A 27,903-nucleotide genomic window follows, 5' to 3' on the forward strand; every position below is an offset into this window, starting at 1 on the left:
ATGTATTTTATGTATAATAAGCACCTTTTTATCCAGCATAAACCTTGCAATTTGGAGTTACAATGCCAGGCTGCTTCAGAGGGGCAGGAGTCAGGATGTGGGAGCACCACATCCCTCCAGAAGAGCCAAGGGGACACAAAAACTGGCCCCTTTTCTCCCCAGAGCACAGGTAACCCTGGGCAAACATCCATTTTAGGGCAGCTACAGTTTCATGAGGACATTTTTTGTCCTCCATAAGCACGACACAAACCCACTTGCTGCAATGAGCTGAAGGGTGATGTACAGTGGGGGTGAGGGGCACACACACAGAAGCTTCTGGGCAATACTGACCATGACTCCATCCTCTCCAGGCTCTCCTTTGAAACCCTGCAAAAAATAAAAAGAACAACATTGAAACTATTACCCCTCATTCTCCAAAATGCTCAGCAATAATTAGAATGTTCCCCATGCTGTCACATGTTTTTTTAATTAAATAAATTGCCAGTGATTTTCAGGTTTGCAGCAGGTCATCCAAAGGGTATGAACTGGGGGAGATCTCCTGGCTCTGAGTCACACCAGCACCTGCAAATACACGCCCAGGCCCAGCTCTTTGCTCCCAAACTTGGATGGAAGATGGAGATGGACAGTCCCCTATTTCTGGCTTGCCCCACACCCCAAGGCTTTGCTCTAAGAGCAGCCTTTGGGGCCCAGCAGTGGCTCAGGCTGGGCACTCAGTGGCTGTGGTGGCAGCACTGGGGAAGGGTTCACCCTTCACCCTCCTGTCCCTCGGGGGTGGGCAGTGCCTGATTCGTGCTCGCTGCGCATCTCCCGTCCTTACAGGGGGGCCTGGAGCTCCTCGTGGGCCATCCTTTCCCGTGTCACCAGGAGGCCCCCGGGCACCTGGGGGTCCTGGCGGACCGGGGGGGCCCGTGGCTCCATCTCGACCTTGATCACCCTGGAAGAAGTTCACACAGACATGGTGAGACGAAGTGTTGGCAGGGGGTGGCCTCAGGGTGTCCACGACACATGCACTGCGTCCCTGGGCCACCAGCACCCTGGCCTCTGCTGTCCCAGAGGAATTCAACTGCAGCTTCCAGCTGGGAAAGCTGAAAGTGAGCTCATGGCCAGTTTGTGCCATTTGGCTCTGGTTCCTCAACCAGGATTGTGCTCAAAGCCTTCCAATGAGATTTAATCTGCTCAAGCCTTTACTAGGACCATCTGCATGGAATCTACCAAGCCAAGAGCACCCAGAACAACTCAGGCTCACAACATGCTGGCAGAGAGCATGCACACACTGCATGGCTCAGTGCACCATGCCAGAAAACCACACAAAAAACTGGCAGTGCTTAATCTCATCCTTTACAGACAGCCAAGGTCACACGTGGACATCATGAGCTGCTCACACCCCACGGATTTTGGGTGCAGAGAACACGCTGTGTCCCTCTGGCTGTGCAGGTTTGGTGGGTGCCATTCCCAAGGGGAGCATCTTGTGGGGCTCCAGGCTGGGAATCAGCTCTGGCCCCCAGCAGCCAGCCCAGCCCAGCCCTGGGGCCAGGGCCCAGCCCATCCATGGGCTGCACAATGGCAAAACCTCATGGAAAGGCCACCTCATAAATCTTTTAGCAACATCTGGGAGAGTCACCACGAGGCAGTCAGAGGGCTGTGTTTAATATGCAGTCCACCCTCAAATCAGAGACAAGTGTGGGATTTTTCACAAGTCCTTAAGTGACTTAGCAGCAAAAGTCCCATGGCCTTTCAACAAGATCTGGGCTCCTAAATCACTTGCATCCTTTTTTAAAAAACCCAATTGCAAATGCTGAACACTGCAACCAATTATGTCAAGTTGAGTCTCCCACTGAATTTTTCCTAATTACAATGTCCCATTTAGAGTTCAAGGATTTAGATTACTCTAGTGTTAATGCATTTTATTTTACAATACCAACACTGTTTATATCAAATTTATAGGACTTTCCTGCTTGATTCTCAAATCTCACAAAGAACCAAATGTTAAAACATATTAGTTTTATGACCCTCGACTTTGACAATGCCTGCCCTCTAAATTCCAATGGGATTTCAGTCAAACATGCTCCCAACAAACATCTCTAAATACAGCCATGGTCGTGGCAATTTAAAATAACAACAGTACACTGTCAGCCAGAAAGAAAAGCAAAAGCAGCTCAAACAATCACAGCAAACCAGTGGCAGCAGATTTGGTGTCTACCTTGAGCACTCGCCGGCTATAGACAAGTTGATCATTAGCCAGAAATCCATGATTGAGGTGGGGAAAAACCATCTATGTCCAGAGAAAGTGGGAGGCAGAAGAAGAAAGAGCAGCAGTTTAAGGTGAAAGCACAGAAGAGCGAGTTTTAAAGGCTGTAGCACTATATTTATTTTTTTTCTTTTTTTTTTAATAATTAGTTGATACATTAGTAAGTAATAGCCTAGGTAGCCAACACTGGGGTTTAAGGTTCTGGGTATGCTGGATATTTGTAAAAGGACACAGACTGAGGGAAACAAGTGTTTTTTCTCTACTTCACTGTACAATAGGACATTCAAAGCAGCTGTGGCAAGGATTCCCCTACTGCAGAATAAAGAGTATTATTCCAGTAAACCCCATAGGGGATGATATATCCCAGCATTTCCCTGAGACCAAATATTGTATTTGTTTTCAGAGGCTCAAATGAATACTGATGTATTCCCAGCCTGCAAATTGCAGATAAATCTCCCAGATTTATATGATTCAAAAACAATGTATTTAGACTGTGTCAGTAGTCATTGCTATTGTGTTTTAGCCTTTCCACTCATCTATCTAGGGAGAAACAGTAAGACATTTCCTTTTTCAGGACACCACGTGCATCTCCCTTTCCCCCATCCACCCATCCCTGTACACATCCACAGGAAAATCAAGAGGGTGGAGTAAAGCCACAAGAAGCCCTGTGGGAGCACACAGCAAAGCCTCCATGAGGATTTTTGGAAGTTTCTGGGGAACAAACCTCTTTTCCAAATTGCCAAAGGGCTTTTAAACCTTGCAAACCAATAACATATAACCCCAAACCTCAGTTTTGGGGGAGATAGGGCCCCACCTCAAAAGAGGAAAGGCCACCTCCTGCCCAGTCTCCCAGCACAGATGTTTTAAGACCATCATATCAAGAAGAGAGGGGAAAAAGTAAAGTCAGATAGAAAAAACTAATCAACCCCAGAAAATAACCCCTACCAATAATTTTTTTCAAGATGTGGAGAGGGGGTTTAAGCTCAACACTCAGTAAAACACAGCTACTTTTGGGAAGAACAGCACTGAAATACTGAGAAATTGAAATTAATGAGGACACAGAACCCTTGCACGTGGCCAGGTCCTCCAAATGCAACAGAAACCACCAAAAAGACTCTACTGACAACAAAAGGGTTTGTGGTAGACAGAAGGGACACAGTTCTGTGGCTCATTATGTGCATAAAGTACACAAGAGCATAAAGTGGGATTTTCATAAAAGCCCACAGAGCAAAACAGGAACTAAATTTTTTTTCTTGTCCCTCAGACTGGTGATCATCATCCAAATAAGCACGTTCCAAGCCCAGCCCTATCTGTTTTACTGTAAAATAACAATTTGCATTTGCTCTGAGGCCAAACACACCATATCCCACCAAATCCAGCCATCACACGTTTAATTTTAAACAGCCCCTGTTACAGATGGGCCCATGAGAGGTGAACAACCCTGAGAAATACTAAATAGAGAGACACCATCTTTAGTTCAAGAAACATCCAGGGTGTGGAGAGCCAGGCTCCAGGAGAGGGGTTAAGTGTGATGGAGTAACTTATTCCTGCCCCACAATTCCCAAAGCATCTGGTTGCAAGGCAGTGGGCTAACAGGCCATTGGGTCTGACCCCATGTAGCAATGGAATACTGGAGCACAGAAACCTTGAACACTACTGATTTCCAGCTTTAGAGCCCTCGATGTAGCCATTTCAACACAACACTCCAAAGTAAGCAAATAACAAAATGAAAGTGTCCACAGATGTCTGTTGACTGCCACAGAGAGCTCTGCAGGATGCTTCCTGTGCTGAGTTTTTATCTGCAGTGCAAGTTTGGCAAGCAGTTAAAATTTTGCAGAAAATGAGGGAGAAGAACTCCTTTTGTGTCTGCACTGAGCTGCAGAGCTGGCTCAGCCACACCAGTGTTTGGCCCCAGCAGCTCCAGATACAGGAGATGCTGGAGCCACCTCCATCAGCACTGGCCATGGGCAGGCACATGCCACGTGGGCCACTGCAGACAGAGCATTTCTGTCACCAGCTGAAGCTCATTTTCTCCCTCTGGAGAGCAAAGCTGGTGCTGCTGCCACAGGCACTGAGCATCCGCTGGCCCAGATGTGCAGAGATTCCTCAACCCCATCATTTGCCTGAACATCTCATCTGTCAGTAGGAACAAGATCACCCAGCCAAGTTCATAAATCCAGAGCAGTTGGCCCAGTGCTGCCTCAGGGAGCAAGTCAGGCTTATAAAACCAGTCCTGTCCAGGGGGGCAGCAATGCATTTGATTGGGACAGAGAAGCACAGGCACAAATACCAGGGCACAGCTGTCCCAACCTTGGCAGCATCCTGCTTCAACTCCCTCTATCCTCCCAAGAGCAGAGGAGACCTGTTATTGATTCCTCCCTGTTAATACACTTCCATGCATTCTGTCAGTATATTTGGGCACATCCTGCATGAGCATCCTCTCTCATGCTGCTTGCAATAAGGAGCATTCAGTGATGAAGACACCCCAGGGTGATCTCCATCCTCAGCTTTCCAAAGTTACCCCCCAGCATCTGCCACCAGGCACAGTCCCATGTGTAATAATCCCTGTTTTTTGTCCATGCTGGTGGCAGGTGTTTATCACAGAAAGAGAAGCAGTGCAGACATGAACATATTCAGTAGCTAATCCCTAATTGCCATCACCTCACTCCCACCACACATAATCACCCCAAAGCCACCCCAAGGATTATTTTCCTTTAATCCATCATCCCTAATGATAGTGTTGCAGTGTTCACTGGCACACTCTATCCTCATTCCACTGCCCATGGGCATGACCATTTACAAGGAAGAGGGCACTGGACATAGTTCTAGTTATTTATCTTCCCATTGATGCAGTGAGTTGCATTGACACATCTTTCAAAATCAGCTAAACAAAGCCACCACTGAAACTTGAGGAATAAAACAGATTAAATTCAGAAATAAAAAGTAATCTAGACCAAATGGCATTAAGAAGTTTTGCCTCCTATTCACAACCCTGAGTGTCTGGAGACATAAAGGGAGCTATTTTCAAAGTCAGGCACCTGTTTTTAAGTCTGCTAGTGCATGGTTCTGCCAGGCTTTTCTCTCTTTTCTCCCAATTGATTTTGAGCCTTTTTCTCACTGTTCTGCAAAAAGTTATAAATAAATCAAGAACTGAAGCAAAATCTGGACAAATGCAGATCAGGACAAAATATGCCCCCAAAACCCAGCACATTTTTTTTGTTAGATGAAAACAGAGGACAAGGGTTACCTTGAGATCTGGTACCTGCCCTGCAAGTCCAGACAGAGCCTGTCCCAGAGCATCTCCTGCAGCAGGAGGTGAGTTCCACAGCACAAAGCAGCAGAGAGCCCTGGGAGCCTGAGCAGCACCTCCTCTGGCATTCCTGAGTCTCCAGCCCCAAAGTCACCCACTGCCCTGGCCAAGAAGTGAAAACTCACATCCCTGAGCTGCTGAATCACCTCTTAAAGCCTGTTCTGAGAACGTGGGTGGGCACTTGGACAACGTGAGACCTTACACTGAGCCCCTCCTTCACCACACTGGCCATAAATCTATCAGAAAAATTTTAGGGGCTCTCTGAGCCCCAGGGTGACATTTCCAAACACACCCAAGGCAGTTGGGAGCTGCTTCAGAATATGACACCAAACTTCATAAAGTGATTTTACAACCTCCAGGGGAAAGAAAAAAAAGTCTCTGAGACATCTCTACTCAATATTAACCACTGAGGTCCTGGTTGTATTTCCAGCAATAACATCTAATCCAGGTCAGTCAACCCTCAAGTCCCAGCTCCAAATCTGGCCTCCTACAGAGACCAGTACACCAGTACTCCAATGCATCCCCACAATTGGGTTTCCAGCAGGTGTCCTTAACCCACAGACAGCCACATCTCAGAAATACCTCTGCAGCAGTGCCCACACCTCATGGTGAAACCTCCCACCTCATCCCCAACATGGGCCACATCCCTCCTGTGTCTCGTGGAGACCTGTCCTGATTTACTTCTGTAAATCTCAATTTCATGCAATTCCATGAGAGGAAATTTCATGAAATTCCATTAATTTCTGTATGCTATAGCCAAAAGAGTTTTCTCTCATCATACAGTTACTTTAAACCCTTTATTTTCAAGGGCAGCTTGCACATCACCTGGATGTCATCCTGCTCCCATTTGGGGAGCTCAGCAAGGGAGGAGGAACGTTTCATCCTGCACAACTCTGTGCTGGACCTCTTTTTGGGACACCAGATCCTACTCCCACATGCTGGTACTCTAATGCCAACAAATAATTGGAGCACAACCTCGAGAGAAGCTTCAAGAGGAACATGGAGTCTGTCTCTGACACTGGAAGGGATGAGAAGGTTTGGTAGAAGCAAAACCCTTCATGAGGTACCCAAAGATCTTTGACTCTTTTTTCCTCATGGTCAAAGTTAGGAAAACTACCACCACAAAGAGCTCCAAAGGCAAAATTAAACATTTCCACAGCTGTTACCATACTGTTTGCAGCAAGGGTGCACAAAGCTTTGTTTTGTGCAGTGGCTAAACCAACCAGATTTTAGAATAATTCAGTGTGCTGTGTCACTACTTACCCTTGGGCCAATGTCTCCTGCTTCCCCCTGAAAATCAGGAAAAACAGCAAAGGGTCAGAGTTCAAATCTCAACCCTGAAGGACTGAGCACAGGATCAGCTGGACATGGGTACAGCACACAAGGGAAGTGGCTAGAGACCTATTGCTTAATGTATTTAAAATGAGGGAGGAGAAGGTTTCAAGACAACACAATAGGGAAAGATTCTGCCCTGGCAGGCAATTAAACAGATAATAAATCAGAAATAGCAGTTTGTTTCCAACTCTAAGGCTCTCCTAGCAACTGCTTATGTCCTTCACATGTGAAAATTAACTTCACTTTCAGTAATGACCTTCTTTGGCTCCTCTGATTGCACGGGTGTCATGCAAACAGAGAGATGGAGCCCAGATCTCTTGAAGGAATGAAGAGAGTTTTATGTCACTCTCATCACCCTTAGCGGCTCACCAGAACCCTGTAGCATGGATGAGCTTTAAGACCACACTTTTCCCCCCCACTTTTTTGAAAACTCTTCCTGTTCTCGCCTTCCTGGAGCTTTTGCAAGAGCAATGTGAGAACCCACTGCCACAGCTCCACATCCCAATAAAACACAGCTGGGTTATTGGGGCAATCTGAACTTGAAAGAATTACAGTAACAGGTGGTTATATAGGAGCTGCTTCCCCCAGATCCATACATTAATGCAGCCTTTACCTTTTCCCCTTTTGGTCCTGGAGGTCCCTGGAAACACATAAGAAGAATCCAAATTAAGGAACAGCAGAATCACCAAGGCGTGTGACATCACATTCATCAATGCACAACCCTGAGCCACATTCTCTATTATTTTAAGGAATTCATGCTATACTATTTTAAGTTGTGCAGTGCTTGACATGAGCAACACTTAACCAAAAAGCACCCACGAGGTCCTGCCTGCTCCTGCCAGGACAGAGTAGGGAGAAGAACCAGAGCAGGGCAGGCAGTGTGACAGCAGGTCACCAACACGTGACTCTAAATAGATGCAAAAGATATCTTGAGGTATTAAATCACTTCTAGAAAAAACACATGCTCAGAATATCATGACAACAATTATACATCTGTTTGAAATAAACAAGGCAGCTTTCTGTGGCTATTTGCTGAAGGCATGGCTCATCTTCCCTCTGAGCAGCTGTCTGTGGGACAGGCAGAGACTCAGCGGCCGCACAGACACTCCGAGAGCAGCACTTTGATGTGTCTGCTCTGCATTTGCCTTCCAGCACAGAAAAGTACCAAATCTTGGTACCAATGCACAGTGTGTGCTGAAGTGGGACCCGTGGGATGCAGTGGGGGAAGGTCAGCACAGAGGTCAGAGGAGCAGCATCTGCATTCCCATGCAGCCTCCCTCCCACTGTTTTTCTCTGCAGCAAGGCTGCTGGCCCCTTACTGTCATGGAAGAGATCATGAGCAGTCTGTTTGGAGTCTGGCTGTGTGATGAGTTTGCTTTGTTACTGAGATTTCCCCTGCATCCACTCAGGGTCTCACTGCTGCCTGGCTGTGGCACCCCAGCCAGGGTGCAGGGCTGTGCTCCGGGGTCTGACTGCACTCCCAGCATCAGGTTTTGCTAATGAAAGCCAAGCCCTGGGCACCAGGCTGGGAGCTGGCCCTTCTTTCTTTTCTTGTCTAGTGCCTCATTTCTAGATTTTATTCACATTTGTTATCCTCAGGGTTAGGATAAAAACCAACCACAGCAATGTACAGCTATAACAGCACATTCCCTAACTGGATAGAAATTAGTGTCTGGAGTAGCTTTTCAATTGCAAAGACTGAACGACTTTTACTCATTTTGAAATCCCACGTGGTTTAGGACAAGAATTTTAAAAGATTTCATATGGGGCCCTCTAGTGAAGGTGGTGGAAGAGAATGGGGTTTGGAGACAAAATATGGAGCTGTGACCTTCTGTAGGAACCATTCAGTGGAAGGAATCAGAGCTGGCTAGGGTTCAATTAGCATAAAAATAAAAAGTCTGTGTTTCTGTAAAATAAGTAAGAAAAGAATGAAGCACCTGAATATCCAAAGGGCTTCCAAGCAAAAATGAAGTCAAGGAAACAGCTCATAAATTAATCCAGTCTGTTCCAAAAAGTATTTCATGGACACTGGGCACCCTCAAGCAGTTCCCAGCTCAGGTCCTTTGGAGGAAAATACAACCTGCTTTGGGATCAATTATTTTTATGGCATCACTGTAGTGCCAGAAGCACACAACCAAGATTACTGACTTTGCTCTTTGAATGTGCTACTGGAGTCTATTCCCCAAATTTGGCCTGATGCCCATCTGCAGTCTGTGCTCGCCGAGCTGGCGCAGGAGGGGAAGAGAGAGCTGAGATGAGCTGACAGGTAAAGGAAAGTTCAGCTCTGCTGGCCAACCCTGGCTCAGAATTCAAACTTGCATGGAATAATTTTCCCAAGTACAATTGTCCCTCCTAAACAGTTATATATGTAGCACTAAATGAGTAATAGCTGAGATACTGCCTATTTATTGTGGAGCAGCATGAACAAAGACATGTTATATTTGGCACTTAGTGCTACTTACTGGTTTGCCATCCAAGCCAAGAGGCCCCTGAAAAAGGAATGAAAAGAGAGTATTATTAAAATAAATTGATTTTCAAACACAGCATTATCAGGCATGCTCTGGAAGAGACTGTACCTATGTATAGCAAAATTTTTGGCTATGATTCTATGATTTACCTAATCCTCCATCCATGCAATCCAGTAGGAAGGTTTCACAGAGGAACAGTAAGAGGCATCAAACAATTTGCAGAGTGTGAAGAGCGTGAAAGGAAGCGACAGGATTAGTGACAGGGACAAGGTGACACTGCTCTGGCACTTTGCCTGGGACTCCCTGAGGTTTTGAAAGTCAAAAACAGCAGCAGTAAAACATGCCTGATTTTGTTAAACTGAGCAGGTCCATGAGTGATTCACATCAGCCTTGGATCTGAACCATTTGTTTTTGCTAAAGCACTCAGTTATCCCTGTTCATCCTCAGGTCTCCAGTTTCTAGGGTTGCTGCATCAATATGCAAAATTGTGAATTCCCCAGCATTTCTGGCACTTAAGCCCTTAACTAACACCAAATCTCTGAACGTGTTGAGCCAAAGGAAACATTGTTTTTGATAAGCAATGTGGAGAGTGAGGAAGCACAGGTGCTCTGAGGCCAAAGCTGCCCTGTCATCAGCTGGAGCTCTCACTTTTGGGGACAGTGACACACACAAGCTACTGTAAACCCACTGACTGTGGCAAATTCAAGGGCTCCACCTGCAAAGCTGTGCCTTGGGATCAGCTCCTGCTCCCTCCTACACCTGCTCTGCACAGCCACACGTGTGGAATATGCACATCTTCCTCCCAACATGCTGGGATGATCCCTAGGATGAGCATCTACCAAAGCAAATGGAGTTTGGATTGTGCTACAGTGCTAAAGTTCTCTGTGTTTCTTAGGGAACTGATTGGTGTGAGTCTTCTTTAGTTTATCTTATATCTGTAATAGGGAAATGGAGCAAAAGAGGCAAAGGTAGGTAAGAGGAGGCCTATGGCTGTGTTAAAAAGAGCATCCTTGTAGCTCACAGCCACTGATAAGGAATAAATGGCCATTGATAAGGCATAAATCAATCTGCAGTGGCTATGCTGATGGAGCCTGGAATATGGAACTCTGGGGAACAAAGCTCTGTTAGGAAAAAGAGGTAAATCCAGATGACCTGGGTAGATCATCAGTAGCTGGGTTACGAGGGCTGGAGGACTTGTATAAGAGTAGTTCATCTGAAAATAAATGAGGATTTCTTTACACATGTGAGATTTCTGAAGAGATCATAGGTTATATTCCTCATGTGATGTGTATCTTCTTCTTATAAGGAACCATCAGTACTCAACAGCTGCATAGTGGTCATGAAAAATATATATCAATCACTGTGTCTGTTAATGCAAAGGCTTGTAGGTCACAACCAAACTACCCTGACACCTCCTCCACTCTTTATCTCACCCCAACTCCTTAGATTCTAAAAGCTGTTAATGGCATCAGGTCCATAGAGCTTCTTTCCTGAAACTATGATTGTTTGAGGTAGTTCATCTGAAGCTCCTGATGCAACTCCCTGACTTCCAGAGGATCAGACATAGGATCTGAGCAGAAAACTGGCACCACATTCAACTTCTCAGAGGAGTAGAAGTCCCAGAATTATTATTATTATTTTTTTAATATAAAATGCCAGTTCTTCAGCTTTTAGCTATTCTTGTATCAATCCACAAAGACACATCCAGAAGCAAAAACAATGGACTATTCAGAAGATGTTTGAAGGAAAGCATTTAATGCTTGAGAGAAACAATATCCATCAGGGTTCCAAAGGGGCTCTTGGCCAGCCACAGCACTGAATGGACAAACTAACACAGACTTTTTAATGTTAGTCTGGGCTGAATATTTAATTGACTCTGCTCTACCTGCCTAGCCAAATGTCTGTGTGAGCAAGGCAGGGCTGCCAAGAGCAGCCAGTAGATTTCATGGGTAGAGCAGAGAGAACATCTGAAATCTGGGCTGCCTGACTTGACTGCCTGCAAATCTCAGGAGTGCCCATGTGTTGAGATTGTTATTGTCTTTTATTTGAATTCTCCTCCATGTCATTTTAATTAAAGATGAAGCAATCTCTAATTTATTTGATAAACAAGGAATGGGGAAACAACAAGTAACCCTCTATTCCCCCACTTAAAACCAATCTCTATATAAGTTTTCACTTTGAGGGGACAAAAATTGCTTCTGCTTAAACAACCAGGAAAAGTGTATGAAAAAGAAGAGCTTTCTCCTTGGACATCCCAAGCAATAGAAAGCATCACAGTGACTTTAGGCTCTGCTTTTTCAGGGAGAAATTTCACTTGGGCCTTCACTCACTCTTGATCATGGTCCCTTGCTCTAAATCACACACACAGTGATCACAATTCAGATAATTCATTGCTTACTACATCCAGAGGGGATGAACTTACTGCCCAGGGCAAACCAAATGCTTTAAAACAAGGTAAATTCAACCAATTTCCTCCAAAACATAGTTCTGACCAAAACCATCACTGCACTGGCTAAGTGGAACAAAATCCCTCAATCATAGGAGCTTCAAGGAAGGCCACACTGTTGGGGTCACAGATGACCCTAGAGGTCCCTCCCAGCTGGTAACCAACTCACATTTCATTTTCTGACCACACACCAGTGAGGACCAACTGCATTCAGTGCCTGGCCAGACAGGCTCTGTAGAACACCCTCCCCATTTGAAAAGAAAAATTGTTGCTGTCAGTTTTGCTAAGAAAATGCATCTGTAACAGCTGTCTGGATCCCTCAGGTTGCTGGAGCAGGAGAGCTGGTGGGGAGAGCTGGTGGCACAGAGCAGAGTGAGTGATAATTGCAGTTACACACCCTGGTTTCACCCCTCACACAGAGTAACACAGGCACAGGTGTTCCAGTAGGAAAAATGATCCATGGTGATCAATGGTGCATCCCTCTTTGCCATCACCCAGGTCAGGCCATTATTTATAAATCTAATATATTTTATGGTATACATTGATGATCTATTATTTAACAATGTATAATTATCCCTTGATGCTGAGAATGCAAGCATGGGTCAGATAATTCAGATGCATTTTAAAACAAATTCTGATGTATTTTTCATTTTGCTTCAGAGTAGAAGCTCAGAAGTCTTGAGATACAGCACCAAAATGCCACCTCTCATTGCATAAATGAGATTCACCCATTGCTGAGGTCAGCTGAATGCTTGAGAACAGTTTTGAGGGAAGATGTGGAGCTTGCAAGCTCTGGTTCACAGGCTCTTCCAATAAATGACAAGCATTTCCCAGGTCCATCACTCACCTCTGGCTCAGAGCAAGCTGAGGTGCTAGCCTGGCTACCTGGCCCTCTGCTGTCCCCTCCTGTCCCTCACTGCTGCTGGCAGGGATGGACTTGCTCTTAAAGTGTTACAGGAATTTTAAGGGGGGAAAATATCTAGTGAAAACAAAGCCAGAGATTATTAAGAGGACAATCCTTCTGAGTTGGGAAATCTTCTCTCATGGTTATTTTTAATGTTTCCTGCTCTGCTAAAAATTAGCACAGGGGTCGGAAGGAACCCTGCAGTCAAATTTTGACAAATTCAAAGGGCTGCCTTTCCATCTCTGTCTCTGTGGTTTCAAAAAAGGGTAGAATTTTATATTTCAAGGAATGAACAAAAGAGCATGACAATATTTTAGTATCCCTGCAAAGGGCCCTGGGTCATCTGTAGCACAGGCAGGGAACAGGGACCATCCCTTCCTATAGGCCAGGCTGTAAATCCTCCCAGGCAGAACAGTGTCTGCTGGCCATGTGGTTCCTCAACACATTTTTGTGTGAGAAGAAAGCTCTGGCAAAAGCTGTGGCCAAGCATGCCCTGCCAGGCCTGTCACAAGGAAAGTGAAGGAAGGCAGCCAGGTTGCTGTGGCTGCTCCCAGCTTCCCAGCTGAAGGGAAAGGGGAGAAAAGGGACTGAGAAACAAAAAATGAACTGAGTCCTCTAAATAGCAGCTGAGAATCTGTGAATAAACTGAGTCCAAGAGACTTGCTCTGGGATGTCACCTCATCCTCAGTTACTGCTACTCCTCCTCCCACCCCAAGTCCTCACTGCAGAAGGATCAGAAACTCTTACAAAATAAAAAATTTCTACTCCATACAATACCACTGCTGCTGCACTAATCATTTGTCCTTTCGAACTCACTTAAATAAGTGCATTTAAATACATGATTTAATTTATTATATTTTTGTGGTTTATTTTTACCACTATTATTTATAATGGTAAATAAATTTATTAGTACATTTGAAAACTTGTGAAGAGTATGAAATTGGTCATACAAGGAATTCCCCCAAGCACACAGCACTCACTGCTGTGAGCCTGGAGGAATCCTGGGCAGGAGGTTCCTCCTTCATCAGCCTGGATTTTTGGGTCCCTGGTGTGAGACCCCAAAATCATATCAGTCTGCAGCATGGCAAAGCATTGGAAACATTCCTACCAGGAGCTGTCGTGTTTAACATTAAGATCACTTATATCACAATAGTAACATGTTTAGCTTTCTATATAGCATGGGGGGCCTTACTGCAATGGGATGGCATTGCTGCACACAGGAACAGTGCTGGACTTAAAAATAAATATTATTGTTGAAGTGATGAACATGATTATCGGCAAACCTTTGCTAACAATTTTCTTTTTCTAAGAGCTATTTCAGTATTGTCCAACATAAATTCCCCTTTGCTCCATGACTACATACAAACTACAAACCCACTTTTCCATTACTAGATGATAGTTTTAGCATATTAAAAAAAAATCAAAAACCAAACAGCTTCTACAATTTTCTTACAAATACTAAACAGCAGCATTGATGAGACATTATTTTTTTATCCTTGCAGGACTAATTGTTTCCATTTGGAAACAATTTACACACGCAGGCCGTATCCTGCATGGCCTCATAGCCAGGCTGCCTTTGTCAGCTAGAAAACCCCATTTCTTTTTATGAGGACGGGCATTTAGGGGTTCCCCAAAATCTAATCTCCCTGCATGTAACATACAAGCCAGTGCTTTGGAAGATCCCAAAAGCTGGAGCTGCTCTGGCAGGGATGAGCAGAGATCCCAGCTGCAGCACTCTCACTCCTCTGCCTCATTTCTTTTCAAAAAGGCCACCTGGGCACATCCCAGCATTGCCCACACCATGTGGGGGGCTCAGCATCACCAAACCCTCAAAGGCTCGGAAATATTTCTTCAGAAGGAGCTGTGCCCCCTGCCCAGGCTGCCTCAGAGGTGTCAGGTAAAGGATGCAGAGCAGCCTGGCAAGAACCAAGCGTGTGTTAACGAGGCAACAACCCCCCCAGTTCTGTGCTGTATTCCAAAAAATCTGTCCACAGACTGCTGGGAGGCCTCTGCCCATTCTTTGATGGAAACGGAGCAGAAAGGAGCAGTAATTTGCTAAAAACTTTGCCCATAATGCAAAGCAGAGGGCTCTGCAGGAGAGCCGCCGCCTCGGAGGCCGCGCAGGCCCCGCGGGGCTGGGCCGAGCCAGCCCTGCAGGAGAGCCCAGCTGCCTTCACAGGGCTCTCCCGACAGCCTGGGAAACACACACACACAAAACCAGCAAAACCAAACCCGGCTCCATCCTCAGAGAGCTTCTGGGGCAGCACTGGGCTCTGCCCGCTGCTCATCCCCTGCTTTGCATTGCTAGCCTGAGTTCAGCAGAGTGCTTCAATTCCCAGCTGTTTTCCAGACATGCCAACCACATTCTGCAGGGCTTCAAATGAGATAAGGGACCTTTTTCCCTGCAGGAGCTGCCTCTTGCTTAACCACAAGATGTGCTGCCTTCTGTCTGTGCACAGAGCTCCCTCTTTGTTTTGGACGTCTTCTCAAAGATGCTCAAGAAAAATGTCTGAAATCAAATCTAGCACTGACTGGCTCAAAGGGGTGGAAAACAAACACTGGGCTGGAGCTGCACAGGGCACTGCTAGGGTTTTTGAGGGAGGTCATTGGAGATGCCAAAATAGACACAGTTTTTTCACTTCTCTCAGCACAGACTGCTGTGGCTCCTGGTCAGACATGCCAGATCACCAATTCAGAGAGAACTCCTCTGTGCATCACATTGCACCAGTCCTCTTCCAAAACAAAGTACTCTTATGGAAGAAAGAGTCCCCCAGCTTTCCCCAAATTTCTAAGGCTTAAATGAGTTCCATGTGTTCTGCACAGCTGCTTTCTTCAAGCATTTGATGTCCAGTTGGGCTTTGAATGTATTTTTTCAATATCCACCTATGAGAGAGGTGATGGCCTCTGAGTTGGGAATGCAGTTTTTAAGTAGGTAAGTAATTTTGGAAGAATGTTGGCTTTAGAAGCAAACACTTCAGCCTTTATAGTCTGCCTTTATAGTCCTTCAACACCAGTATCATTGACTGCTTCTGTTTGGATTACCTCTCTTTGGTGGTTAATGAGAAAACTTCTCAGTTTTCTCAGTTTTGATCTGCCTAGACAGCAAGCCTCTGTACCACAGGGCTGGACCCAAATGCACTGGAAACAGAGATGCAGATCCACCAGCTGCACTCAACACTCAAAGCAGAAAAACAGATGAAAAGCTGCATGAGAAGGCAGAAACCAAACCTGTGCCCTGCCAGTGCAAGTTGGGCTGCACAGTTCTCCTTGCCATGACTGTCAGCACCTTCACCAGGCCCCCTCCTCTCCTCTCCCTATCCAGAACCACTGGAATCACAGAGGATAAACAAATGCATCTGCAATCCCTCTGTTGGATAGGATGTAAGACAACTTTTTATTATCCCCGTGGAAGAATTATCTCTAAATCAAAAGGAAAATAAACTGCTGCCATGAAGAAGTGGTCTTCACAAAATCATTGTTGCTTCCACATCACAGAGCCAGCAAATGGATGTAGCAGGAAAACATGCTGGATCTGCTTTCCCTGTTTAAAGAGGGTTTTCCCTCTAGGCAAATAATTACGTGAATTGGCCACAAAACTGATATTAAAATAAAATGAAAAAGACTGAAACTACAAAGTTTGCCTTGTAAAATGAATGTTTGTTGCTTCTGTCTTTTGGGCTCTTACTGGGAGAGGTATGTGTGCAAATGACTTTACACACAGGAGACACTCCTTGAAGTCTGAATATTTACGAGTAAAACATGAGAACAAACAGGGACTGAAACCTAAATTATAGTTATGACCTTGATTAGCCTAGCTAAGAAAACTAAATAATTCACCAACAGAAGCCTTCATCACACCACACAGTGTTTAAAAGTGTCCAAGTCCAGCAATGCACAACAAGCCAAAACACCCATGCAATGTGTTTTGGACACCACAGCAACACCAAGCACGAGCTACCACCCAAAGTCTGGAAGCAACTGCCTCCTGCAAAAAACCAGGAAAATTTGGGGTCCACACAGTCCATGAGGTCTGGCCTCCCACACATCACCTGGGGTTTCTGGCAGCCCTCTTGAAGAGTTAAAACACTGCCTGCTGCTCTGGTTTGCACACAGAGCAATCCCAGAGCTACACAGGGCTCCTCCAGCCACTCTCCCAGGCTGCACCTCAAGCACACCCAAGAGCACTTTGAGATAATTGCATAGGTGGGGGCAACTCATCAAGACACCAGGCAGTTAATTTTAAGTTACGCCTACAGTTCTCTTGTAAAAGTAGTTTGTTATTAATGCCACATGTGTTTTTCTGGTGTTGCCATTTCCAAAATGCCTGGTTAAGTGCATGCCTTGGAGCTTTCTGGTAAAAGGAGAACCACAATGGCACAGAGGAGCTGCCACCAGGAAGAGGCTAAGGCATGTGTTCCTCATTTCCCACACATCATCCTGTCTGCATTCATATTATATTTATGGGTCACACACAAAAAGTTTGCACAGACTTTCCCTAAGTTGTCTACTAACTGAAATTCTTAATTGCTGAGGGGAGAAAACCCCAGACTCCACTGTTTATGGTCAAGGTCTAGAGCTGTAACCAAAGTCACTTTTCCATCCAGTGCTCCACAGTGCTGGGATTTTATGACAGGGAACCATCTCCCCTTCTACATGTGCTTCCTCAACCCTGCTCACAGAGATCAGCCTAGAAAAACACATTTGGCTTTACTTTATGTCTTGAAAATTAATTAAAACCAGAGTTTTGCCATCCTTACCAGTTGATTTCTGGCTTATATATTACAGCTGACTTCAGTGGATAGATCTGGATTTACAACACTGCAGCCAAAGGAAGATATTAGCTCACTGTCCAAGGCTCCCAAAATAAAAGTTTCTGAAGATGCTGACCTGGTTAGCTCCAACAGCTCCTTAGCATGAGTTGGACTACAAATATGTGAGAATGTCCTGTACAGGAGTGTTTAAATTCTGACAGAGCAATTATTCCCCAAAATGAAAAGCCAGCATTGAGCAATTCTTTTTTACCCTAAGTCCATTAATTGATTATATTGGTGCAGCTACCTGCTATTGGAAAAGGACACTATTAGACACTAAAGGATTCTATTAGTCATAGAATCATGGAATGGTTTGGTGGGAAGGAACCTTAAAAACTGTCTAGGCCCAGCTCCTCTGCCATGAGTCAGGATGCCTTCCACCATCTCAGGTTGCTCCAAGCCCCATCCATCCTGCCCTTGAACATCTCCAGGGGCAGCCACAGCTTCTCTGGGCAACCTGTGCCAGGGTCTCACCCCCCTCACAATAGAGAATTTCTTCCCAACACCCCATCTAACCCCACCCTCTGTCAGTGTGAAGCCATTCCCTTGTCCTGTCACTCCAGACCTTTGTAAATAGTCCCCTCTCCAGCTCTCTCATAGCTCCTTCAGGTACTGCACAGCAATTGGCATGTCCCAAAGCCTTCCTTTTCCAGGCTGAAAAATCTCAATTCTCTCAGCCTTTCTTCATAGCAGAGGTTCTCCATTTCTCTATTTATCCTTGTGGCCTCCTCTAGATTCATTCTAATGGATCAATATCTTTCCTGTGCTGGAGACTACAGAGCTGGACACTCAGTTCTGAATTATTGCCACTAACAAGTTGCATTACTTCTAAGCAGGCAGAGCATGATGTCTTTTCTCCCTGCCTTCTCAAAAGGTTCCCACTGTTGCAAGAGATGGGCAGGGCAATGCCTGCCATCTTCCAGGCAACACACAAGTGATTAACAAAATTCAGAAGGCAAACTTTGTACACAGGAGGGACAAAATGAGGAATACACTGCCCAACCAAAAAGAAATCTGAGTATTCTAAGGGAAATGTATAAAACAGGAGACAACCCTGTTTCATATCATACTTCTCTTCTGCAAAGCCTCTTCCCTGCTCTGCTTTCTATTAATGAAGACATGCACATGAAGTAATTCCCCTCATTAATCAACTTCATTCTTTTGGTTTCTTCCCACTTGAAGTGACAACCCTGCATTTGGGATGTCACGTAGTGATGTAGCTGAGACTGATTTTAGAGATGAATAGTAGAGGCAGATGAAACTCTCAAGAAGCAGAGACTTTGGCTTCAAAAGGCCTCTCCAGTAAATGGAGAAGAGAAGGGAATGGGTTCTGGTGAACCACAAAGTCAGCATCTCACTGGGAAAGAGGAGAAATATCATGTAGGAGAACAACTAAGTAGTTTGAAGGCAACCATCCCTGCATGAGGCAGAGAAAGAGATGGGGGCAAGACTGCTAAGAGCACTGCACAGCCATTGCTTAGAACCACAGAATCATTCAGGTTGGAAATGACCTCTAAGATCATCAAGTCCAATCATTAACCCAGCACTGCCACCACTAAATCAAGAGCCACATCTTTTAAATCCCTCCAGGGACAGTAACTCCACCACTTCCCTGGGCAGTCCAGACCAATGCTTCACAACTCTTTTGGTGAAGAAATGTTTTCTAATATCCAATTAAACAGCTGTGCAATGCAGAGCTCCTCCTGCTCTGAAAGGTCAGCTCAAAGCCTACTCACAGTTTGGCTCTCCCATCTGCTCCTCATTTTCTCCTTTTCCTCCTGCCCAGATGCAGCTGCCTGCCCTGCTCACGAAAGCAGCCACAGCCCCACTGCACCAGCCCTCTGCACAGGCAACCTCTCCCTCCCCTCCAGCTTCACCAGGACAAATGACCCCAACACACTGGGACAATCAAGTGGAGAGGAGCCAGCTGCAGCACAGGTGCTCCTTGCCCCAGGAATCACAGCCTGGGACAAGTCCCAGGGTATCCTGTCCCAGGGGTCCCAGAGCCTGCTCCTGCCAACAAGAAACACATTTCCATCACTGGGGTGGCTGCACATCTGCTTTTGCTCTGCTGCCCTCGTGCAAACCTGAGCTCAAGGCAGCTGGATGGCAGCATGGCTCCTGCTTCACCACTGGCATCAGAAAGGCTTTTTCCCTTAATCTGCCCCCAGTATCAAAAGTTAAACTATTCTCTAAAGTCTTTGTCTTTCTGTCAAATCTGGCTGAAATGGGCCAAGCTCAAATGTTAGTGGGGAAAGAGAGGGCAGACCCATACAGCCCTTACACTGAAATTCGGGCTGTAATATATCATATATAGTTCATACCTGGGGCTGTGATCCATGATCAGTGGGATGTCAAAACCAAATCAAACGAGCAGAAGAGCAACAAATCCCAACATCATTCATAGCTGTTATCACAATGTTAGTAGGATTTGCCATAGGGTTAAAAATGGAAACTAAATCCACTATGGGATTTCAAAAATAAACTTACAGAACTTCATAAAGAAAAAAACCTGTTTCTGCTATGAAGTTTTATTGTAAGGCCCAAACCTCTCCTCTTAAGATGTTAAGTATAAAAATATTGAAATCAACTGATAGAGGCTGTTTTCTCTCAGCCCCATTTCCAGAGCTCTGGATAACTTCATCCCTTTAAAGCTTCTTTTGCTTGCAGCTCAGTTATAAACTAGGAGCTCAAAGCACTGCTGGCTGAGGGATGCATGTGCCACCACACACCCCTTAATATCCACCTTCTACCTCTGCATTTTCACCACATCCACCCACTGAAACAGCTCTGTTTGTTTGATCACCCTGAAGGGAACTAAATAATTAAATTCATTTGAATATGTAACTGGATTTAATAAAACCTATCCATATGCTTCTGCTGAATATAATTCCCAAGCCTGCTTTATGTTTAGTTTCCTCCTTCTTCAGGGATACAGCTTGCTTTGGAAATAAAATTATCCTCACCTCCTTATTAGATAAAGTTAATTAGTGCAGCCACATCCATGTGGATGTATTAATTCAGTGTTTCCTGGTTTCAAAGTCAGGATAAGACCAGCCCCACAGCTCACCTGCACTGCAGGGCCTGGGGGTAAGAGAAGAGGAGAAATCTTGGGGTGATGTTAATGCCTTTTTCCCAGTGCAGATGTGGCAGCAGAGCTGAGGTCATTCCCAGTCCCTGTCACCATCCAGAAGTGCTTGAGCATCACCAAAATCCCTCTCCAGGAGCTGGGATAGGCAAGGTACCAGGCTGCCCATGGGGACATGGGTGATGCTCTCTCCTAGAAACAGTCCCTGTTTCCTTCCAGAGTTTCTCATTTTTGGAGTTCTGCAACTAAACCACACAACTGAGACAGCAGAAGGGACAAACCTGCCAAGGGCATTGCTAATCCAGCAGTGTTTGCCACACCCCACAAGGGCAAAAAGCCACCCTAAAAATGACAATAAACAGTCCATTAGAGTGAAATTTCACATCTTAACTTCTTATAAATTAAACTCTTAATTTCCAACAGACCCCTGAGGCATCTGTACAACCTCCTGGCTCCAGCATCTCCGGGGCTGTTGTGGGCAGGTGCCACCTGAGGGAGACAAACCCCTTCCCTGGACACAGAGCCCTGCTCACCCACAGCCTCCCCTCACAACAAACTTCATCCATCTTAATCATTTGGGGCAGTCCCAAGTACTTTCAGGTCAGGGATGCAAGGGCAACACAGGCTGGTTCTGCAAAATTAACCCCATCTCCCATCTCTCAGTTTCTTTGGAAATACTGCTGCATTTAGCCCTGGAATATAAATACCAAATAACAAATAGCCCTGGAATTCCCTTCCAATCCTCCTCTCTTGAGCTCTCTGACACACATAAAATTGAATAAATGTTTCTGTGGTTTCTGGGCACTCAAGGGGAACCAGGCCAGGGCACATGGTGATGGAGGCAAGCAGGGAGTTTTCCTTAACACACTCATTCAGGGGAAAAAAAAAAAAAAAAAAAGGTATAAAAAAGAAGAGATAAAAAAAAAAAGTAAAAAGGGGCATTAACCACAGGAAGGAGAAGGCTAAGAATAGCCAATAAACCCCTTCCAGAGCAACAGGCAGTGCAGAAATCACTGCATCAATTCAAAAAGCAGGAGCAGAGATGGAAACCCTCTCTCCATGCCTTGAAAATGGAGAATTTACAGTGTTTTTTACCAACTGTTTTCACCAAGTGTGTGCTTGGGAGTGGCTCCCTGGTGAGCTGCTGAGCCCCTCGGAGCTGGAGCACTGTGGCCATCCAAGGGCATTGACAGGAATGAGGGGAGTCAGAGGTTTGGGATCTGCCAGAACAAGGACTCCCTTCCTCTGCACATCCAGAAGGATGGTTCTGCACCCACAAAAAATTTTGGACATGTTAAAATGGGAATCTATCTCAACACCTGAGGCTCTTTCATCAGTACTCCCTCTTACAGCTATAAGTGGGACAAACTCCAAAGCCTTAACTCACTTTGCAGTTCAGTGAACTCTTAAGCAAGAGCATGAATACAACCATGAAAGGGCTCAAGTATTTCATCCCTATAAACATTAAGGGAGATTATTGCTCAGGCTTTTAAGGCTGAATCCCTCAAAAGCTATTGCTAATGATGAAAGAGAGGAAGGAATAAGTGAAAAAAAAAAAAAAAAAAGCAGCTTAAAACAGGCAAGGAAAATCAAGTGTCATGGAAAAAGCTGGAGAGGACACAGAGTTTAGAAAAGAGTAAAAATCAAAGGAGTAGTGGAGTTACCGGGTAGCCATCGCGTCCTGACTGCCCCTGTGGGGGGGAACAAGGAGATAAATCAGTCAATGCACTGTCAGTGATGTCACATAGCAGCAGGCAGGACACGGGGCCATCGGCTCTCCAGACAGCCCTGGCACTACACTCTGGAAAAACCTCTTGGGGCACCTTTCCTGTCAGACAGGTCACACCTAGAACACACTGTCCTGGATTTGGATCTCCTGCTCCCCTTTGGCTACTTACCGCGGGTTTTGCCAACTCGCCCCCATCCCTGCTGCCTGTGCCCAGCCCCTGCTGCCCCTGAAGCCATAGACATGCATGGCACACTCTGGGTCCTGGCCATAATCCTTCCCTGACTGGGGGTACCAAGAGAAGAGAAAACACCTCAGTGTTGGGGAGAGGTCGTGCAGGCTGTGGCTGCTGAGCCAGCAGCCAGGACAGCAATCACTGAGCTTCAAACTCCTGTTCCAGCACTTGATTCAGTGGAGATTTACCCCTCTAAGATCCATTAACTTCCTTGCAGTATGCAGCTCTCCCAGCTCACATCTAAGCTTTGCTCTATTTGCAATGAAGCAGAAAGCACAGCAGATGCTGGAGGGAGCAGCCCTACTGAAGCTCCTAGCAGCAGCTGCAGGACCAGCAGAATAAAACCCAGCCCATCCAGGCTATTTCACCTCCCCTGCTCTCCTCGGGGGTCCCAGAGGCGTTTACAGCCTGAGGGGCTGTTAACCACTCGTGAGCTACAGCAGAGCCTGCTGCAAGCCAGACCCAGGGCAGACTCCTGGGGAGGAGCTGGTGAGTACTGGCTGGTACACAAAGAAGTGAGGTATCTGTGCAGTAATGTCATCTGCTGCCATAAACACGAGCTGTGTCAGTGTGCTGTGGGTGCAGAATGGGAGCCAGGCTTTTCTCATGGCATGGAACAACTCCAGCAGCCCTTTACACCAACCACAGGGGCTCTGCTCTTCCTTCTCCTGAGCACCCCTGCAGCTGGAATGGCTCCTGCAGCACTCCTGATCCATCCAGAAACAACACTGGCTTCAGCAACCGCCTGTGTAACCAGTTACAGTCTTGGGATAAAGGGTACAGGGAGGTTTTTATGGAGATGTATGGAAATGGAGCACACACAGATAAATAGGAAACACTTGCAACGCCCTGCTCTCACTTGCTGGTGAGTTCCCCAGCCAGCACACTAACACATAAAGTGTTTGCTAATATCTGTGACTGTAAATGCTTAATTACAGTCTGTGGTAAGTCTATATTTCAATTGTAGAAATTTTCTACCCAGCATGTGATTTTAATACTCTCCAAAACAGAGGTTTTATAGCATATCTGAGCAGAATACCCCTTACTTACGACAGGACAATCAATCATCCATCAGCCACGAATCCTGTGCCACAAGTTCTAATAATTTTATATGCATAACTAACTTATGACAGCCAAAAAAATAAAATACCAGAACAACTGCTACTAGGGAACAACAGAATTGGGGAAACAGTTAGAGCGGTGTAATGCTGTACATGGAAGAAGTAATCAATTCCTTCTGGCCTAAATCAAGAAACAGAAGAAACTAATAACTGAATACTGTTGAAATAAAATAATATTGTGGTTCTGTGGGTTCTAGGACTTATTTTATATTATGCTTAAAGAAGTCTCTGGCAAAGGCTACTTATGCTAAAAAAAACCCAAAGACAACCAACCAACCAACAAACCCCACCCAGCCCAAAAATTAACTAAACCAGGAGTTGTCTTTCAAAGAAGGGCAAGGGGAAAGGAAAGGAAAAAAAGTCTTGTTTGTGTTAAATCTCCCCTGTGCTCCTTTTGCAATTCAATAGTGCCGTGGGAACCAGGAAATGAAACCAACTAGAGACAAAGAAAAATTAATAGTGCACCATATGTTGTCTGTGTTGGATGGCCATAATAAACGTGAGCAGACAGCACACGTGAGGCAGCACTGCAGCTGGCTGTGTGTGGGATAGCAGAGCCTCTGGGCACCCCCAAATGCTGCACAAATCCATCCCAAACTGGCCACAGTACCTCAAAGGGCAATGTCCCTTAACGGTGGACATAAGGAGATTTAAATAGGCAGGATCCCAGTATGCTCTTAATTTGTAACTCCAAATAATAGTTTTGCTCAACCCCCTCTTAAGTATTTACATGAAAAATTAACTTGAAAAAGAAGGAAAAATTCAAAGGGGTGAAAACCCTTAACTAAACCCACAGACATTGCTGTCAATCCCAGGAGAACCAAAGCCATGGTGCTGGGACAGTCCCCACTCCTTGTCACCAAAACAGAACTGGAAATTCATTAGCCCAGGAATAGTTGCCAAATTAATTTTCCCTAAAAAAAGCCCTTTTTAACCCAATGAGGTTCTATAGGAAGAGAACAACATGAAGAAATGTCTCTGTTAGTGCAATGATGGACAAGGAAATGTGGCTGCAAACAGCCTGAACCTCTCCTCCTCCTTTGGGGGAAGAAAGGTAGAAAACCAGAAGCACCTAATACCCATAATTTAATTTTTAATGAACCCTCAGCAACTTGGAGGGCACAAACAAAACATAAATTTTCACTCCAAAACCAGCAGGAGAACAGCAGATTTGGATGTGGTGGCACAGCCAAAGGCACGTCTGAACATTTGAAAGGAGGAGTTGACACATTTTCAACTATTACCCCTTCAAACAACTATTTCCCCATAAATTTTCTGGTTGCATTGGTAGGAATGCTCATTATTCTACCCAAGACTTCAAAGAAAGAAGCAAGCAAGCTATGGTTTTCCCTCTAGCCCCCCTTGTGAGGCGACCAAACCCATATTAAATGCTGGAAACACAACAGATAAGAAAAGCAAGAGAGAGCTTTAGAACCAATAAACCCAGTAACATGTTAAATATTAGTACAGCACTCTTTCTGTTAAATAGAGGCAGAATAAAGAACTCTTTAAAGGGAAAACTCCTTTTTACTGAATATTTTCTGAGTTCAAAATTACTGGAAGTCCCTTGGGGCAGCAAGTTAAACAATTTAAAATTCCCCCCACAATTTGTCTACAATCATGAAAAAAAATGTACAGCAGCATCTGGTACCAATTTTGATTCCAGACACACCTCTACCAAAAAATGCTGTGCTTTTGCAAGGAGAAGGCAAGGGAAGGGGAAGCCTTAACTTTGTTGATCCAACAGTAAAATCCACGATACTTACTGCAGGTCCTGGAAAACAAAAAAAAAACCAGAGAAAAAAAGAGTCAATTACAAAGAAAAATATAATCTGATAAAGCAACACAAAGAAGGATCCAACACCAGAATGATTTAGGATTCTCCATCCCAATTCCCATGTGATGATTTTCCAGATGCACTCAGCACCATCACATCCTCCTGTTGCAGGACCACCAGCAGCACTGACAGAGGTGTAAACTCACTCTTTTCCCATCTTTTTTACAGTATCACTCTGTTTCCTCTCCCCCCACAAGACCCTGGGCAGGTCACAAGGCAGGGCCTCTGTGCAGGGAATCAGAGCCCTGGGCACCACCTGTGGCCAGCAAAAAGGAGACAGACAAGGCCAGAAAAATGTGAAAATTTTATGAATAAAATCTTTTCACTGTGGACCTTGTCTATCCTTCAGGTGATGCAGGAGGAGCAAGAGAGAAGCTCACAGAAGCCAGAGGAGCAGTGAAGCAGGATCTGACAAGGACACTGCTGCTGCTCCCACAGACCCCAAATGTTGCTCATTCACCATCAGCCACACCCATTTCTGCACTTTTCCCACTGCTTGCCCAAATTGGTTCTGCAGGGAGGTGAGCACTGAGCCCTAATCCAAAGCAAAACACATTGCACTCTTCATGAGGCAGCCTATAGCACTGTTTGGGATTTCTTCATGCTCTGATTAAAACCAGAAACTGTTTTAAGCATAATTAGAAAAGAAAAAAATAGTGGGAAAGCTTAAAATGGAGGCAAAAAAATAAAAAAGTTTTGTTCATTTTATGCTATTCAACTATATTATTTAAAAAGCATATTTCAAGTCAATGCCTTTTCAAGGATTTTAAAATTAATTTTAAAATTAAAAACATTGTTAAGTTGAATTTAAAAAAACCCAAACAACCCTAAAAACAAGGGGTGGCATCAAGTAATGAGAGGCAGTGCACCAAGAAGCATCCCATTGATTTGTCACCTGAAGGGGGTCAGTGCCATGCCTGGGGCAGGGTCAACCTCCACATCTCACTCCAGGCCAGGAGCACAGGGGCTTAACTTGCTCTCCTTGGTTTAATTTCTTCTGAATACAGAAGCCAATGGCTCTATGCCAATTTATTAACTCAGAATCATAAACCTGATTTATTAACTCACTTACACCAGGCTACCCACAAAAGGCCTTTTGTGGAAAAGTCAAGACTAAGTCTCAAAGAAGTGGGCAGGAAATTATTTTAATATGGGATTTCAATCATGTACCAATTATAATCTCTTTGGAATTTGTTGCCTGCTTTCCTTTTCTCAGCTACTGTTTTTTTTCTCCCCAACACATGCAGCAAGTGCTCTTTTAAATGCTTCCTGCTCCAAATCCAGGAATCACAGTCAAATGGGGGGATCTGTACATGCACCTTTGGATGTTCTCCAGCCCCATCAGTGGAGTCACACCAATCTTTCACTGTGCTGTTGGCCAGTTGAGGTTAAATAAATCTTCATTAAGGCATAAAGTTAAACCTATTGAACTGATCTTTTTCTCCTCCTAAGAACAGCATCACTTTCTGGTTTGCTGAATGTGTTTTTCAACAGCCCAGCCACAAGACACTTGTTTCCTATGGAAGAAAGTAAAATATTTTGCAATTCAACAATAAATAAAGAAGGTGATCCTGTACCCAGAGGCTGCCCCTCATCCAGCATCTCATCATTGTGGGCACATTGCACAAGATTTATGCTCTTTTCAAAGGAATTTGCCAGAATTTACTGCTAACAATTTTGACTGGCAAGAATCAGTTTGAGAGGCTGAAAGGAAATTCTTTTTACAACAAATAAAAGTTGGAAACAGCCTTTATGCATTAAAAACTATGTGAAAAATTAACTTGGGGACTAATTTCAGAAGGAAGAGGAGAAAGACAAAGATAACCTGCAAATGCACAGATTTTGGTCTATGGTTGATTTACCTGAACAGGGAGGATGCTGCTATAACCAGGAGTGAAGCATGCAAGGGCATGGAGATATTTGGAAACACAAAAAGATTCCTTAAGAACTTGCACAGCTGTGCTAGCAGGAGGTGAAAATCAAAATCATTAAAAATTGATGACCCAGATTTCCTGATTGACCAATATTAATGTTATTTTGTATATCCAAAGCCCAAGTGGGTCACAGTGGCATCATTCCCAGCAGTACACAAACATATGGAAAATGACAGGTCACAGTCATTTATTTCCAACTATTTTTTCAGCTTGGAAATTTTGGGCTGATATTTCTGTTAAATCTACAAATCATTTATCATTCAAGCTCTCCTGCCTTGAGAGGAGAGAGTCAGGCAAAGGAAACAAAACCAGCCAGACATTTCCACCAGCTCAGGAAAAGTTAGAAGGGACTTTGCTGCAACTCTGAAGAGCAAATAGCCCATCCCCGAGGTAGCAAACATGCATCTGAAGATGTAAAAAAATATAATTAAAAAAATCTA

General features: G+C 44.8%; 1 protein-coding gene across 1 annotated transcript in view; it reads right to left on the reverse strand.

The window, feature by feature from the left end:
• Window positions 1-27,903, reverse strand: part of COL23A1 (collagen type XXIII alpha 1 chain) — a 169,683-nt gene that overhangs the window by 13,470 nt on the left and 128,310 nt on the right. The window contains exons 4-10 of the mRNA XM_079320229.1: window positions 25,459-25,466; window positions 22,275-22,301; window positions 9,356-9,382; window positions 7,507-7,533; window positions 6,822-6,848; window positions 818-934; window positions 331-366 (exon numbers count right to left, since the gene is read on the reverse strand). Coding sequence (XP_079176355.1) covers window positions 331-366; window positions 818-934; window positions 6,822-6,848; window positions 7,507-7,533; window positions 9,356-9,382; window positions 22,275-22,301; window positions 25,459-25,466 — 269 coding nt within the window. The remainder of the gene's footprint in view (window positions 1-330; window positions 367-817; window positions 935-6,821; window positions 6,849-7,506; window positions 7,534-9,355; window positions 9,383-22,274; window positions 22,302-25,458; window positions 25,467-27,903) is intronic.

Source organism: Erithacus rubecula (genome assembly GCF_903797595.1).
Source record: "Erithacus rubecula genome assembly, chromosome: 16".
Lineage (NCBI taxonomy): Eukaryota > Metazoa > Chordata > Aves > Passeriformes > Muscicapidae > Erithacus > Erithacus rubecula.